Raw genomic sequence first — 17,322 nt, forward strand, 5'->3', positions numbered from 1 at the left:
AAAAAAATAATGTCGGAATCATCAAGCTAATACGTTAATGATCGCGTTAATATCGTTCGTCGTTAGTGCATCGTCATTACAATGCAATATATGTATAATGCAAGTGCGTCATTTGAATGATTTTTAAATCGTTGCACATTGCGCCGCAGCATTCTTACAAGTGTATATCCATGTTACGGGATAAAATGTCCTACAAGGACGAAAAACCGCAAAAGGCAATTAAATCATATTAATAAATATATAATCTGATTACTGCGTTACACAGTTCGTTGATTACGGCGGTTGACTTGCGGTCGATATCGTATACCTATATAATAATACACTGCGGCATGATCGGTGTCGATAACACAATAGGTATCTACAGTATACTATAAATTCAGCTATACGAATCGTATGATAGGTATCCGGCCATTTATCGTATTCGAAAAAAGAAAAAGAATCGTAGAGGCAATTTTTTTTTTTTTTCAACATCCATTACACACCCAGACGGATGCGATCGCTGACGAGGATCGTTTTCGAGTATAATTTATTAAAAGGAATAATCGTTTCGCTTTGATCTCTCCGCACGCACCGGGTGTACGCGATGTCGCGTATTATATCACGACGCGTGATTTTCGAGTAGGATCGGTACGGCGTGTACAGTGTAGACGGTGCAGAGGTGGGTACTTCAGTGACGATACGCCGCATTTCCCCGTAAAGATAGGAGGATACTGTTTATGGTCAGATTTCACCCACAAGTGCAACGTGCCTCCTGGGCGATCGACGAGACTTAATTGGCCACGTTCACCGCTACGACATCGAAACGAAACGCGTTTGGTGCCGTACAGATCGGGTTAATATACGAGGGCTGTCTCCGATACCCGCACCTGGATCCTCGCGTCCTTGCTCGGTGTCGGATTTCAGCGACCGCTAAGCGCGAAAATCGTTCGAACGATGAGTTTTTAATCACTTATCTTGGCTGTCAACGTTACGGAGCATCGCTAATCTCAAATACATGTGAAATACGATGGAATCGGAGAAAAGCTAATCGCGCGATTTGTACGACGGAGAAAAAGAGTTGGAAGAAAAAAACGCCTAATGACTCTCTTCACACTTCCGGCGTGTTAATAACTTCAACGAAAGAGTCAAAGTTCAATGTGAGCGAGATAAAGTTATAATCGAATTACGAAATTGTACGTTGTAAGAATTGAGTTGTGTACGAATGCGACTTATTATACCTCCCCGGTTAATTAAGGAATTACTGCAGCGTTTCTTCCTGGGAACCCGACTGTTCTAGGTTTAAGGTGACGAACATACGTCGCGAGTATAATTAAGCATGTAGAGTATAACATACCGTCGTATGATTTCAAATACCAAGAAACACGAGCGCACGAACGTGACAGTAACGTCTTTTGTTCGGTATAAATGTATAAAGTAGCTAGTTGCGCTTATTGTAACCAAAGTAAAAGAATTCTTCGTCATAAATTAATCCGTGATAAAAGGGTGTCACGAGATTTATAAAGTCCTCAATGATGCGGGCGTAGGCGCTAATCCGAGGCCGCGCGTCGCGTCGCGTCGCGATCGTTTAATCGTAAGAGTGTTTATAGGAAAAGTTGCCTCAGCTTTGATAAAGCCGGTGCACCGTTTGCATGTTGAAATGTGTCCAACGGCGACAGTTGCGTCTACGATAGGATATACCTATAACAACGTTACCGAGCAAACGCGGCGAACATGGATATTTCCAGTGAATTCTGGTCGTCGACCGTTCAATTTGGTCAGCAGATTTCTCCTGGACTTATCTACGTCGCATAACGTACGCCGTTCGTATGACATACCTGCGTAGGTTGGTCCTACATAGCTACTATATAGGATACACCTGGATTATAATATTCGTATAACGTACGATATCAGTTTCGATTCGCGCAAACATCGCGAATCGATATAAATAAAATCCGCGTATACCTCTATGTACGTACGTACGTACGATATTTCTCTTCCAGCCGCGTCGTTATTATATATAGGTATATATACATCGTATACATATATATTGCATTGCGCAAATTCATCGCATGCAAATATTTAAGCTTGAGAAACTCTGCATCTTTCGTTGTTACATATTATGCAAAATCCGCATATCAATAACCAGTACGTACGTACGTACGTACCCGCGGAATATAAACGCGAGAGAAAATAAAAATGAGAATATTTTTTCATACATCATGTTCCCGATCGTGTACCGATACGTATGTATATAGGTTATATGCGGTATACATAACGACGATATTCATACGTTTATTCTACACGGATTTTCGAAGCTCGCGAGATGAAAATATTTTTCGCATCTACACCATTCCGACGGACTACCTTCTAGGTACATGGGGTATATGTACCCACATTATGTGCACGTATCGCAGGTTGAAGCGCTGCCGGTGGTTCTGCAGGATCGCGATAAATCTCGATCTCACTTAAATACGTCCCGACGCGTTTCGTCCACGTCTCTTTGTAACTTCGTCTCCGTATATTACACCTGACGATAAATCAATGCTGCTTCAATCGACGTCGACCATTCGTTGAATTATATCTCTTCATATATACCCACCTGTACAAAAATCCTTTTCTTCCCCTCCCTCGCTAAAGAAGAAAAGAAAAAAAAACTCCGACACGTCTTTGCATCTGCGGCGCGGTGAATTAGCCGTACGCTGCGTTCTTATAAGGCGTTGCAAAGCGCGGAGTTGAAAGATAAAAATTATAATCACCCTCTGATTTTATCGCGGCGTTGAGTAGATATTCCGAGACAGTATGTAAGCGCGTGCGCTCATTGTTCTGCACAGGAAGTTAGTAACATGCGATGCACAATGAAAATATAACAAATTTATGAAACCACGACGATGACGCGAGGCGCGCGGTGAACGGATTCCTTCGGCCGTATTCAAATTTTTCCCATTTTTTTTCTTTTTTTTTTTTCAGTCTTATTTTATTTCGATCATACCAACTTCTCTTTCGCGCCGATGAAAATCGGATCAATCGGGACCGAGGTCGGCGCACGTACTTACAATTTCTGTGGAACGATGGAAGCCGGGAGACCGGAAGTGAAAATAAAGAAGCACGGGGCTTCTTTCCGTCAAGGCCTAAAGATTTTCGTCACGAATCCAATATACTACCCCAAGGTAATGTGTCTGTTCGGATGCGTGTACGATGCGTCTAAAATACTCTACGCACGCGTCAGGTAAACCCAATTTTCAAATATGTGTATACGTACTACACATAACAATAAAATGGATTAATTCCGGTGGACTTGGTCATGACTAACTTTTATTCAATTACACGTTATTATCTATCGGTAAGGAAATTCGATCGTGAAACCATAAAAAGTAATTTCACAGATTTCTTTCCCCACGTGACAAAATCGTTGATACAGTATGTATGTATTCTATTTCCATGTGACCGACGTGACCGAGACACGGGAGACTCTTACTGCAATTCTATTTTATTTCAAACGCATAACATTTGATACAATTTCCTATATGCAACGAGCCCCTCGAAGAATTTTCAAACAATAGCTGACACGAATTCCTTGGACAAAAACAATTTCCCCGATGCGATTACGCGGCTCGTACGGTGCGCTCGTGGTGTAAAATAAAAAGTAACAGAAAAAAAAGAGAGAAAAATGAAAAACTACGCCATGAATATACATATATACGTACAGCGTGGCGTGCGTGTGCATTCGGTATACTCGTATGTATGCGTATAATAAGACCTGCAAAGTGCACCGCCGCATGACGAGTTTACCCACTTGCGTGTCATTAAAGTCACCGCATGACGTAAGACGATACCTTCGCATTGTCGCTCGCGTGAGGGTCTTGAGTAGGTATACACGTAGAAGACCTACAAGCGCGAGCTTTCCCCCCATCGCGTAGAGCCTATATAACGTTTTCGCCAAGTTGTATCGAATTTTTGTCGAGCTTTTACGACCCACTCCGCGATCTCCCTGATTTTTCGAAGTGGAGGGCGAAAAAAAAAAAAAAGGAGGGTAGAGAGCGGAGGATCGTCGCCGCCGCCGCCGCCGCAGCTATTTCATTTCTCAATGGTGCAGCTTTAATTGCTCACCGCATGCGGAGAAATCTGATCTCCGCGCCGCGGCGAATGGCGCAGCGCGAGCCGATGCGCGGGGACAATAAAATGGGCGATTAATCACCGCTCGATGATTTATCGAGTGTAAATGGGCCGATTAATTGCCGTTTCGATCCGTGCGGCGTTCACAATTTTCGAAGAAAATAAACTCCACTCTTCGCAATTTAACAGTCACTCAACTGTACCGATGTTGCGCGATTACATAGAAAATTCTCTATACGCGGGAGAAATAGGTAATAAGTGGAAAATCATTACGTTACATACCTGTGTACCATATAACAGTATATATTCATATTTACGTATTTCCTCAAACGTCGTTCGAACTCACCGGTTATTTCGCATTCCGGGCAATAAAATGATCGTGAGTAAAAAAAAAAAATGAGTAATTATAATACGGATTAATATACAGGTAATCTCTGCGCGAAATACTGATTGATTGGCTAGATAATTAGCCAACGCGAATTTCAAATCGTTTAAATTTGCACAGACGGAGGAACGCGACAGCAAGGAATTCGTCGAATCGTAGACACAGTTTTTCTAAAGTTCAAATGCAAGTATATCCTACGTGATGTTATTCACTGGTACAAAAAATCTGAAATAAATGAAGAAAAAAAAAGAAAGAAACCAGTGATAATAACGACGGTACAACAAGAAAAACTAAACGAACGAGCGGTGTGAAAATAACGTATCGAGTCGTATAATGATGTATGAATAATTTATTAATAGTGGCGCCAAAGCAGATCGATTATAATTTTATATGTACTGTAAACGAAATGATGAAAGACTGGCAAGGTGTAACCTACTACCGTACTAACGCTGCTGCTGCTGCCGCTGCGACGGAGAAATTTATACGAGCATTCGTCGACGATTTAAAAAATTGAGAAAAAAAGAAGATTTCAATTTTTCTATTCTATAAAATAAACGAGAAATTCAAATTCCCCATAGGGTAGACATCGGCTTTAGGATATTGACATCTTACGTTGTTCGATTATCCATTTTTTTTTTTTTTTTTTTCCAAAACCAACACTTGCAACGACGTAGGTAATTCGTACGCCCGTGTTACGTGCGCGATCTTTTTTTTTTCACGTGGAAAAAAGGAGGAGCTCGTATACCTATGTCGTGGAATAATTAACGCGCTCCACCCACGCCCACCAATTAATCGTATACCTAACCCACCATTAAAAACGCAATACTTCGAGACGAAACGTAGGTACATCCAGTCCGAGCGATTAGCTCCACATCACGTTGCGGTATTAGAAGAAGACAAATACATGCTATATTTAATAACCACTTTCTCGTACGACGTGTGTGCTGCTTTAGCCTCGGTTGCATCGATCGGGATGAGAATTAGAAAATTTCGAAATAAATTCCACGAATCCCATTCGTCACTGAAATTACGCGCAGAGATACTCATACAGTTATTGTACACTCGTCGAGAACGATCGGTAAATTTTCTGTCGTCAATTTTTCGACTCGGCCCAAAAGACGACTTTTCGTAGTGCGCATAAAACGTGCTTATATAGGAATGTGCGGAAACACAGTGAGGAGCACGTTTGGCGAGAAAAAAATTGAATTTTCGCACGTACTTTTCGATCTCACAGTAAATATAAATGGCCTTAATAATGCAGCGGCTAGAAAAGGAGCTGACTCTTACTTAGAATAGGTTCAGCGGTTCGTTCAGCGATATTTCATCCGCGTCGTGCAAAAGGTCGAGCTTCGTATCGTACACAAGTATAATACGTACAAGCGTATATACGTATAGTATAATACCAGCGGAGTGCACACAGGTATAGCGACGAACGGCGAGGGTGTTTTCTCCGCGAGTAGTTCTCATGGGTCTCCTCCTCGTTGCAGGTTTCGTATAAATATACCGCGTACCGCGTGTACCGTATATCGTTGAAATGGTCTTCGCTCGACGACGCGCTACCACCGCCGCTCTGCTTTGCGTTCTCCGTTCACCTTATACATACACACGCCGCGTACAGCGATGTATACACGACTTACACTCACGATGCACCTAGTCGTAGTTTATACCGTACACATACATATCTATACATATATATATAAAAGTTAACTCCTCGTTTATAGCTCTCAACGGTTACGCAGCAGCCTCCGCAGGAGCGATGGATAGGATTACCCTAACCCACATTATTCCGCTAGGTGTGCACCGCCGCGCTACTATTTATCCTTGTAGACAGAGAAGGCGTGCACACCCAACAGACGTACACGTACATACGTACACGAGTAATACCTGTTCGGAATCGCGTTCGTGACCAACAATTTTTTACACGCCTTTATTGTATTACGTTATATTCTCGTACAGACCAACCTGTTGCAACGGTGAAAAGTAGATACCTATACAGGAGGATCATTGCCTGCTTTTTGCGGCGTTAGGAGCCGGTTAATTGATAATTAAATTTATTTATATTCTACGTATATTGAATTTGCTTTAGAAATTAGCGTTCGGATACCGGGAGGACATGAGCGTGCGGCCGATCTAGATGACGTTCGAGGTGAACCGAGAGGCGTTTTTTACGTCGTCGGGCGGGCTCAGCGGGGAATTAAGATGAGCTGAAAATGAACCGTGAGAATCTATACCCCAGTGTCAATAGGTCCTTTTGAAAATAATCTAGCCGATCGATCAAGAATTCATAATTCTGTTCGCGGTTCCGGGGCGATCGCACCGCAATTTGCACCGACCGCACGATCTTGATCCTTGCGCAAGATCCCCCACCGGCTTTATAAGATCGCGAATGCGGTGGAAAATATTTCCTAGATTTTTCTTCGATCGTTCATTTTCATCACATCGTCGATGTAACGCAACGTCGTTCCAAACTCCAAACAAAGCTGGGCTAACGTGAAAGGAGAAAGTGAGATGCTGCGAGATCCTAACAAAAAAATAGAAAGAAAGAAAAATAAAGGACTCGCTGCCGATTCTCGATTTTTCTCAACAAAGTTCTCGATTCGAGGGATCTGCGAATTGATTAGCACGACGAAGTGCAAGTATTGTTAAACGCACGCGTTCGATTTGTCAGGGGTATCCAGGTACGTTGTCGGTGGTAATGTAACACTAGGAAATAATCTTGAACGGGTAATGTAAGAGGCAACGTCCGATGACGTAACAAATCGACAAGGACGCGGCAAGGCAACCTGCATCGGCATCGGCATCGGCATCGGGAATCGAGCGTTCGCCGCCGCCTGCAGCCTCTCTCCGTACCGTAAGAAGACAGCGCGCTCGCTCACCTCCTTCGCCGCGTTGATCGTTCGACGCTCTCACTCGCCCGTAAAATCGCTACGACTTTATCTGCATACATGAGAATCCGGAGAGCCGTGTGATACGTATAGGACATTTTTTCCCTCGAGGGCATGAATATCCTAATTTGGCGCCCCCTGCGCCTCGAACGAGTATGAAAAAAAATGTTTATTTCCTATAATATGATCGCACGTGTATAATTAACTGATAATTCATGGGAATTAGCTACGAAAATTACTAGCCAACTAGATTTTATGCGGTGATAATGGCTGTCCGTCATATTTGCAAAATCGATGATATAGATTTAACGTGTCCCCAAAACTCTTTTCAAACACTTTCCCCGATTACTTTTTTTCTCCGCTCAGGTTAATTCAGATCGGCAGTTGATTCGATCGAGGAAACAAATAGGGATACTAAAATTAGAAAGGAGATGCGATTTTCGTAGGTCGATATTCGTTATTCCCATTGGAAACTTTCGCGCGTCCCATAAATCCGTGAAAAATGTTGACGTGGATATACGGGAAAAGTTGGCGCATGCCGCGCGTGTGTCGCGGTTACACCGAACCAGATTGTTCGATTTGTGAATACTTAAACCGCACAATTTACTACAAGTGTAGCACATGACAAACCACAGCTGCGCTCGCGAGTAAACACGCATATTATATACGTAAAATATATTGTAAATGTGGTGGATATTTTTAACGAAAATTTGTCCAGTTGAAAGTTGTTTCTATACTGTGGACGTTGATTATATTCAGCCCCGAGCATATTCATTCAATTCAAGAAATATTTACTCTGCAGTGAAACGGAACGCGTCGTGAGTAGATGCCTATACATATGTATTACGTGTAAAACTGTGGTACACATTTCTACGTCCTTTGCATAAATTCAGAAAGTCGTAATTAGATCGTCCGATAATAGAATGAAAGAAAAGGAGAAAGAGTCGACCGGATCCAGAATCGACAGGTAATGACGTTCGTTAGCTGGGGAATTTTTTTTTTCTTTATCACAAAACGGTGAAAAAAGAAAAAAAAAATCGAAAAACTTTGTAGATCAGAACAATTTCGGTAGCTTCCGAGCACTCCCACCGTACGCGTGATATGCTACGTTCATTCCTCTTGAATTCAGGTCAGAGTACCTCTCGATGGAACGTGACCACCAGATACGTGTGTATGCGCTTTCCGTCCTTACATTATATTATAACACTTTGCCTTCCTTTTAGCTGACGCGGGCGTTGGTTTCGCGCGATATCTCGGCATAGGTACGATATAATGTGCGGAACTGGGGGGTGGCGATAGCATCGATAAGAATAAAAGATCGTTTCGTCGCGTCCATTTAGGAATCCGACTCTCCCTGCACTCCACCTTTGCTGGTATTTGACAAATGGTAGTTCGGCATTGAAAATTTCTTCAGAAGTTAATATTACCAATCCACTTACAGCGCCGAAGGTGTCTCATCTGAATATTTATCCATTTGCGCTATACCTGCAGCAGCGGCAGCAGCGGCAACAGCAGCATCTGCGCCATCGGATGATGTGTACGCACGAGATGGAATTACCGTCCGAAGAGCTCGTGCCTCGAACATATCAATTATAGGCACTCATCGCCATTAGCGTTGTACACCTTCGTGATACCGGAAAATTTAAAGAAACGATTACGTCCATCGCCTGGCTATCGTACCTCTGAAACTAAAAAAAAAAAGAGGCTTACGAAACGGCTGCACCGATCGGTCAAACGAGCTAGCCGTCCGCTTCTCTGCCTTTTTCTTTCATTCTCTTTTTTTTCTTTTCAGTTCCCGGTCGAAAAGTCTACCGCCGAACGCAGGGGAGGGGGGGCTGCGATTTCCGTTTCGGGGACGGAATTTTCCGTCCACTTTGCCTCGCTAATTTTTGCACATGGGACGAACGCGTCCTGGAGACCCAAAAAAAAAGGGGAGCAGAGGAAAGAAAAACCGAACGATCGGTAGCCCGCCCAGGTACCGAGAAGCTGACCCAGATCCATCTCGGATTCCGATGTGATCGCGCAGGTTCAAACACATCAAGAAATTCCAACGACCTGTCCGAACCTGCGAGGTACCGTCGGTTCCGTTCCGACCGCAATGTTCCCAGAGACCATCTGCTGGGGTTCTCTTTGCCCTTCCCTCTTTCTTTTCGCTCCTTCGTTGTTGGTTCGGGTTTGGGTTTGCGTTCGGGTCTCCTGGCAGGTCAAGACTCGAAAAAAGTGATTACGAAATGCTTCGTTAGGCATCCGGTTTCTTTGTTTCTAAACCTCTCGCCTTCTTCTTCGGTGAGAATTTTGTTTTAGTACCAATTTATTTCCTAATTTCTTCATTTGTTGAAGTTTCTTAGCCACGTTTAGCGGTACATGCCAGGTATGAACTTTTGGGACCGACGAAGGCAGAATTCAAGTTGAATAATAATTTTTCGTTATATCATCTAGTTTCTACTTCTTCCCGAAGTCGCTGATTAAAATGCGAAAATTATAACCGCGGTGACTAATTAGCCAAATATTTGGAGCCGAATTCTCCGGATTTTATTGACAAAACGTCCGAATGATTTCGTGTTAATTAAAACTTTTAACTGCGGTATATTACAGCGAATCGCCCCTGGGCCATAAACTGGTATGTCTATAAAACTGCTGAGAAATAAACAAAACTTCAATGTTACGTTAATCAATCTTCGAAAAGACGAAGAAACAAAAAGGACCAAAAGAAGCGAGTAGATTAATTTTCATTCGGGAAGGACTCGAATCACCTCCAATAATATAAATGTACGGTGTAGGTGAATGAAGAAAAGACAAATAAGAATTGCATCAGGGTGACGGAGAAAGTGAGTTTCTTCTGAACCAGAGCTGGTATTCGCAGATAATAGCGTTAAAAATTTATGCGCATATATGTCCAAACAAATATATTGTTAATTTGTTTATCTATTTTGAATTTCACCGAGCGATACAATTCGTGAGGGAAGTAGGTACAGAGAAAATCACTCCACATGTAATTACGTAGTCCTGCAATCTCCACTGCATAGAGAAATTTTGTTTTCTTTTGTTCGATCGCTCGTCGGACGTTGCGAGCAAAAAACTAGACAATAAGTGACGAGCTAAGAAGAAAAATTGAACGAATGGAGACTCGAATAAGAAATTATATAGAACATTGCGAAAATGAAATTGGGTTACGCGCGAGAGAAAAGAGAACAACGGGAGATAGGCATGTTAAAACCGTTAAGAATTGTATCTATAGGTACACCTGTTAAGATTTGAAACGTGTTCGTTAACTGTATATCGCTAATTAATTCGCTAATTGTGATGTGAAGATATCGTTAGGTTAGGTAATCATTTAATAACTGCGATGTTGTTTAGCTGCAGCGAAAACGGAGAACATAAATAATAATGGAAAAAAGAACATCGATATCTGCATTTTTATATTGCAAAAATAAACTTATAACAACGTGAAATGTATGTGTGTATATATATACATATGTTCATACATATGGTAAAGTTAAGCGAAGCGTATAATAATGCAAGGTGAATTATAACGAACAGGTGTGTATAGGTTTTACGTATACACATTTCTATGTATACATATATCCGATCGTACGAACAGATATATAATTGATAACTGTGGTTTATTTCCTTTAATATTAATTGAATCTCGTCGAGGCTATATTATAATAGGCAATAACATAATAAAGCGCGCACAGCACTATGATATTTAAGATTTCGATATTAGGTATACCGGATCCAATTGCACGTCGATATAAGATAACCGTCAATTATCAATGATTAAAAATAATAAACGTGAATAACGAGGAAACGAAAACATCGAACAATTAAATTCAATTGCACAATCGAACGTTCTTTACTCTGTTCGATAAAATGAAAATTTATAAACTAATAAAAAAAAAGGAGATAATCATAATTGGAGAAAAGTCCATTTGTTAGAAATTTTTTGGCACGCCGAAAAGTGTTCGGTGTTTCTCTCATTTCATTTTTCGCTTTGATAGGCATGTAATTTGTGCAATTATACGCATATATTTGTCGGTAATTGAAATGAAAATATGTTATAGGTATTGTTATAATATTCTTACCAAATATTCTTTCTGGGCAACTTCGTTGTAGTCGATCCGCATGACAATTTTATAATTGCTATACGTTCACAGGTATAATAAATTTGAATATTAGATCTTGGATTTAATCAGTTCGCGTCACATGACGTTATCACTGATTTAATTTCTTCGCATTCCTTTTATTAAATTAGAGACTAAATTTTCTTCACAGCAGATTATTTATTCCACACTTGACGTGCATACGGTACGAAAATTGTCTCCTTTTCGATATTGAACTTTACACATTTCGGTGTTGTACGCACGGATGATTCGTAAAAGATAGAACATCAGTGATAAGTTTAGTTTCCCAAACTTCACCGTGTCCGTTATTACGACATTTATGATGAATCGACGACAAAAGTTTTCATACACAACAGATAAACCGTCGCTGGGATGATTCACTTCAATTTCAAGAAGAGTAACCCAGATCGGTTATCTGCGCTCTACGAGGAAATGTATTTTCTTCGGAACTTGCAACGTTATCGTCAAATTCTCTAGCGCAAACGTTTCCAAGTAAATCTTCGGGCGATCCTGCGGACCACGTGAAAAAAGGGAGTTGAAAAATTGGGAATTGTTCGCAGAATTTTTTCAACGAATCGTTCCCTTCCATTCAAGGCCGAAGCGTGTAACGTGCAATGTAACGTTTGTCTCGATCACGTCATACGAGCGAATGAAAAATAAAAGAAAAAATTTGAGAAAAGGTTGCAGACATGCAGGGCAGATGAGTGCATCATCGGCATCAGACACGCCATGCTGCAGTGGAAAGACATATAGGAACGTCGGAAGCTGGATAAAAAAAGAAAGAGAAACGAAGAGGAATGAAAGGGTAATAGTCTCTGGCAAAAGGCGCCAAGTTGGCCAAGTGCCTTTTCATATTGTATGTAAGCCGGGGCCCGTCCGTTATCTGGTTGAACGAGGTTGATGGTCGGCGGTCAGTTCGTTTCATTGGCACAACGACCAACCAATTTATTTAACTCTTACCAATTATGGTTGATTACGTTCATTAAAAATAGGCCAACAAACGTGTTGTAAAAAATGATAACATAAACGCTCTCCCGTATTACATGCGTATAGGAGAGCCTTTTGCACGTATACCTATAAGTACTGAATACTATTTTATCATTTCAACAGACTGTACACACTACAATATATCAGCGAATCGCATGCGATTGACGAATAAAATAGATTGAATTGAAAAACAAAAAAAAAATCAAAAAGTAACGCGAATCGTATCTTCCATACATAGAACGGGTGGGGTGATTCGTTTTTTCAGCGTAGTTGAAATTCGTAAATTTCTACTTTTTTGTCTTTCAAATTTTTATGCGAATTTGAATACGCTCCGAGGAATAAAAGGATCCGGTTAATAAACTTATTAGAGTATCTTCCGAGACCGTTATTATGAGACCAAATGATTATTATTCTCATGCTTATTCTAACTTCCTGGCAATTTATAAACATCAACTTTCCACAAGAACGTTGTATGATGGATCGTGCAAAGATGCAAAATATCCCGGGATCTTATCTGGTTTTTTTTATTCAACAAAACTTTGAACGGTTGAACGAAGAGAGAGAGTAATAAAATTACTCAAAAATTCTACTCGATCTGCGTAATGTACAACAGAGAAATATATCGCGACCAAAAATCTTTCACTACCTCGTAACGGGTGTACGAAGAATGGATTTTAACTCGCGAGATTTATCGTGGGAAATAAAGCGAGGCACGTGCAGAGCGAGACTAATTTTTTATAATAAATAAAAATAGATCATCCGCGCTATAGTCCTGCAACGAAATTTTTCAATTCTTTTTTTTTCCCCATCAAATGTACGCGAAAGTTATCCTTTGAATGAAAGCCAAACAATCATTCGTTGCAAGAAAAAAATTATTCAATCAATTAAAAAATTATCACGAGAGCGATACATTAACTCGCCGTGCAATGGCTACTGCATTGCAGGGGTTGTTTTTTTTTTTTTTTTCCAAGTCACTTTTGAAATTTATTTGCTTCGTTATTTATTTATATTTCTTTGATCCTTTTTTTTTTGTAAATTTACGAGCAGGCTCAGGTTTCTTTATGTATACATGTACTCGGGTATTTATTATGGAGGTGGTTAAGATCGTTTGGTATATTCAAATAGGAAAGATCGTCCTAAAACCACGACGGTATTCAAGTGGGCGTTAATTACGTGAGAGTAGTAGAGTTGTCATTAGAATTTTAGTGACGAGGAGCGCGCGTAGTATAAGTAGTAGATACTTTTCATTAATTAATAACATCCGAAAAGTTTGGCGCTACGGCATCTGGATGGATTACAACTGGTGTATAACCTGTCTAATAGCGCCTACGCAAAAAAAAAAAAAAAAATCATACGCGGTTAGCACCGATATTATCCTGCGGGTAATCTTGAGTATCTCTAACACCTGACAACTTATCCGAAAAGTCGAATCGCGTTACGAAAAAATAAAAAAAAAAAAATAAAAAAATATTTCTAGGCCGCCCACTTGCGGATCGAAATCCGCTAAACTTTTACACGCCTATTATATTGTGTTCTTTGACCATATTTCATTAATTGGGCAACGCCACCCGCGGGGCACGTATATACGTGTAAAAGTATTACAGGTACATGTATGTATCCTTTGAAAGAATAAAGACGGCCGATCGCCGTCTAATAATCTACAGGCCGTCAATCGCAATCGTCGTGAGCGCATCAAAAATAAAAATCAAAAGAAAATAAAAAAAAAAGAAAAGAAATTTTCAAAGTCAATCATAATGGACACGCGCGCGATTCGCTTCTGGACGTAAGTATTCGCGATCCGGCAATGAGGTATGAATTTTAGTTCAATTTTGGGATTTCCAAAGTCGAAAAGAAAAGTTTAAAAGCGTACCCCGAGTTTTTTTCATTCCTCCATATTTTATCATTCATTTGACGGTAAATTTTTTCACTCATGTACGCTATTTTTCGATGTTTTTTTCTTCGAGCCGCACGGTTGAGATTCTGCATAATAAATGAGACCTTACTCTGTGGCAATCCCTTACGAGTTGCGAGTCTTTACTCTTTGAGTTGATTCCGAGTGGGCGTTTTAAATATGTATTATAATGCAGCGTACATTTATGTACATACATATAACGTAACGCACGTATCTACCATACGTGATCGCGGTCACAGGGCGAGAATCCGTCAAAGCAACGGCGCCAAGGAATTAATTTATCGACTTATATACAGGAATATAATCGCGAGAGATAGAGATAGAGAAAAAGAGAGATCGCGATGGTTTTGAGTAATTATTAGCGGAAGCCAGCGCAGTTTTCATACATTTTTTATCTCATGTCTTTTCTTTTCTCCGTTTTTCGTCGCATGAGTAATTTTCACTTACTCTTTTTTCGAATGAATTATCAATACAATTCTTAAGAAACGAGTCATCTTTGCATTCTACGTCAAGCGTGCGACTAAAAAGCTGCAGATACGTACGAGGGAAGGGGAAGAAATGAAAAGAACATGATTACGGTATATAAAAATACCCAAAAAAAAAAAAACAGAAAAGAAAAAACGTTACAATCAAAACGTGGATAATATCTCGACCCCTTTCTTATTGATAGAAAAGAAAATTATGTGACGCGGTGAAATCGAAGGTAGAAAGACTAATTTACGCCTCGTGCGTGGCTCGTGCCTGCGGTATAAAAGCTTCAGATGCGACTGGAAGCTGCAGAGTGATCGGGACGAATGAAAACGGCGATCGTTCGACCGCCCACGTATTATGTACAGGGAGAATCGAAGATGCCCGTCCTAAAATCCGACAAATTTTGAATTAGCATAATTCTCAGTCGTACATAACGTCCGATAGAGCTGTGAACGACTGTTACAGGTATTCACCTGACGCCTACGCGTTATTTATCTAATTTATTTATTCATCTGCTTTCCATTGATGTTTGTTTTTATAGGAATAATATTCAAAAAGGCGCGTTCCTTTCGACTGTAGGGTCATTTGTTGACAAATTTTACATCCAATTAACGACGAATGATTCATTCGAATAACCGACGCAACGAGTGAACAGCATATTCTGTCACGGGAGATAAATTTTCTCGGTTTCTTTTTTTTTCTCCATACATTTTCTAGTATCTAAAATTTTGAAAATTCGAACGTTGTGCGCGGCAGCGGTCGAGTTTCTTTCGTCTTCGATCCTGATTGCTTGGTTTCTTCATTATTTTTTTTCTACTTTTCTTCATTTTTCATTCAATTTTTTTCGTTCAAAGTACAAAAATCTATTCAACAGCTGCGTGAATACTGTTTAAAGGAACTGCTCGACAAGAATGAAAAGCATGCAAAAAGAAAGAGAAGAAGATGGCAGTTCGTGAGGCGCGTGCATTCCATAAACGAAATTCTTCGTGCGTACATAATTTTATCTTTTAGAGTCGTTGTTTTATTGTTGCAAGAAAAAAAAAATAATGACATTGCCTTGAATGGAAAGGAATTAAGTTCGACGTAACGAAAAAGAAGAAAAAAAAATAAATAAATTATAAATTTAAACAGCACAATTACCAGCTCTTACATAATTCACTTGTTAATATAAGTAAAATATCGTAAGGTGATATTCAATAACGAAGTACAGCACCGCGTTGCGAAATGATATGACAACAACGAAGTCTCGTTGTTAAGTATGCAGGTGTGGTGCAACAATTAACGCGCAGTCCGTTTAAATAATTCAGTTCACACGACCGTAATAATTCACAAATCATACAGAAAAGCCGTAAAGTATTTGTCACTCATCAGGCAACGTCCTCAACTTCGCTGACAATTTTTTTTATCTTCATCCTTCATTCGAAAACAAAAATGACGATGACGATTTTCTTTCAAACTCACTCTTCGATTCAATTGAACATAATTTTCCTTTTTTTTTTTTTAGCACCGACTCGATTAGCTCGATGGTATTTTCAAGTAAACCAAATATCGAGACACATTACAGGTATTCTTCAACCGGCGGATATCGGACCGGTCGTTAAAATCCAGCGCGAATGAGCCATTTAAATTTTTTTCTGCATCTATCCGGGAAGCACGTGGTATTCGGGTAATGACAGGAGCGCGAAACGACCCGCGCGCTTCGGTGTCTCACCAACGACTGATGAAACTACTGAAAGTAGAAACAACCCGGACTGCCTTGCCTGGTCAGACGCGTGCATCGCGCGCCGCTGCTCCCGGTTATTCGGTTCGAAGTTATGCGGGCTTCTCAAGTCCCGTCCGCAGACTCTCTCAATTCCTTCGGGTACAGCCGCGCCGGTTCTTTTACTTTATTTATTTAACGTTGTTTTTTTCCATTCTTTTTTCATACTCCTTTATGTTTCTATAACGTAACAGCTGGTCGCGCGATCGAATACCCCGTCGTTGACTCCGATGCGGCGAACTTCGGGTTTCAGACGTCAAACGGTCTCGATATCGTTGTAATCAGGGGGCTGCGGAATTAGCCACGGAAATTTCATAGTCATCGACAATTGATGAGAAAAAAAAAATATATATATATACCTGCGCCATTTGCGGATCTGAAAATCTATCCGAGCGGTGGATCGTCAGTATCAGTTCCGATTTTTGTTGCTTGTAATTTTTCAAACTTCTCCTCCAACGATCTCAACGGTCGGAAGACACTCGGACAGCGTTGCGGCGGAGAGCATGTAGTAACACGAGACTCGCGCTGTCTTTGACGTTTCTTAGAAGTGCGAAAGATTCGCTCTCGTAGGTGTTCGTGGTACGTATGTACTTGAATACAAGTACACGAATCGCGAATCGCGAGGAGTGAACCGTAGGATAAAGACAATTAAAAAAAAAAAAATAAATAAATAAAAGAGAAAAAGATTTCAAAATGGAATGGGAGAC

The 17,322-nt window shown here is 40.5% G+C and overlaps 1 protein-coding gene across 11 annotated transcripts in view; it reads right to left on the reverse strand.

The window, feature by feature from the left end:
- LOC105690810 (tight junction protein ZO-1) overlaps positions 1 to 17,322 on the reverse strand; it is a 71,119-nt gene that overhangs the window by 10,957 nt on the left and 42,840 nt on the right. Inside the window, exons 1-2 of one of the 11 annotated variants that reach the window (XM_048660341.1) lie at positions 16,007 to 16,582; positions 11,448 to 11,996 (exon numbers count right to left, since the gene is read on the reverse strand). The exons of 9 other annotated variants lie outside the window; for them this stretch is intronic. In XM_048660341.1, coding sequence (XP_048516298.1) covers positions 11,448 to 11,489 — 42 coding nt within the window. In that variant the 5' untranslated portion in view covers positions 11,490 to 11,996; positions 16,007 to 16,582. Of the gene's footprint in view, positions 1 to 11,447; positions 11,997 to 15,996; positions 16,583 to 17,322 lie in introns of those variants that run through there. One more of the 11 variants, XM_048660340.1, reaches the window with a different exon arrangement.

Source organism: Athalia rosae, chromosome 1 (assembly GCF_917208135.1).
Source record: "Athalia rosae chromosome 1, iyAthRosa1.1, whole genome shotgun sequence".
Taxonomy (NCBI): Eukaryota; Metazoa; Arthropoda; class Insecta; order Hymenoptera; family Athaliidae; genus Athalia; species Athalia rosae.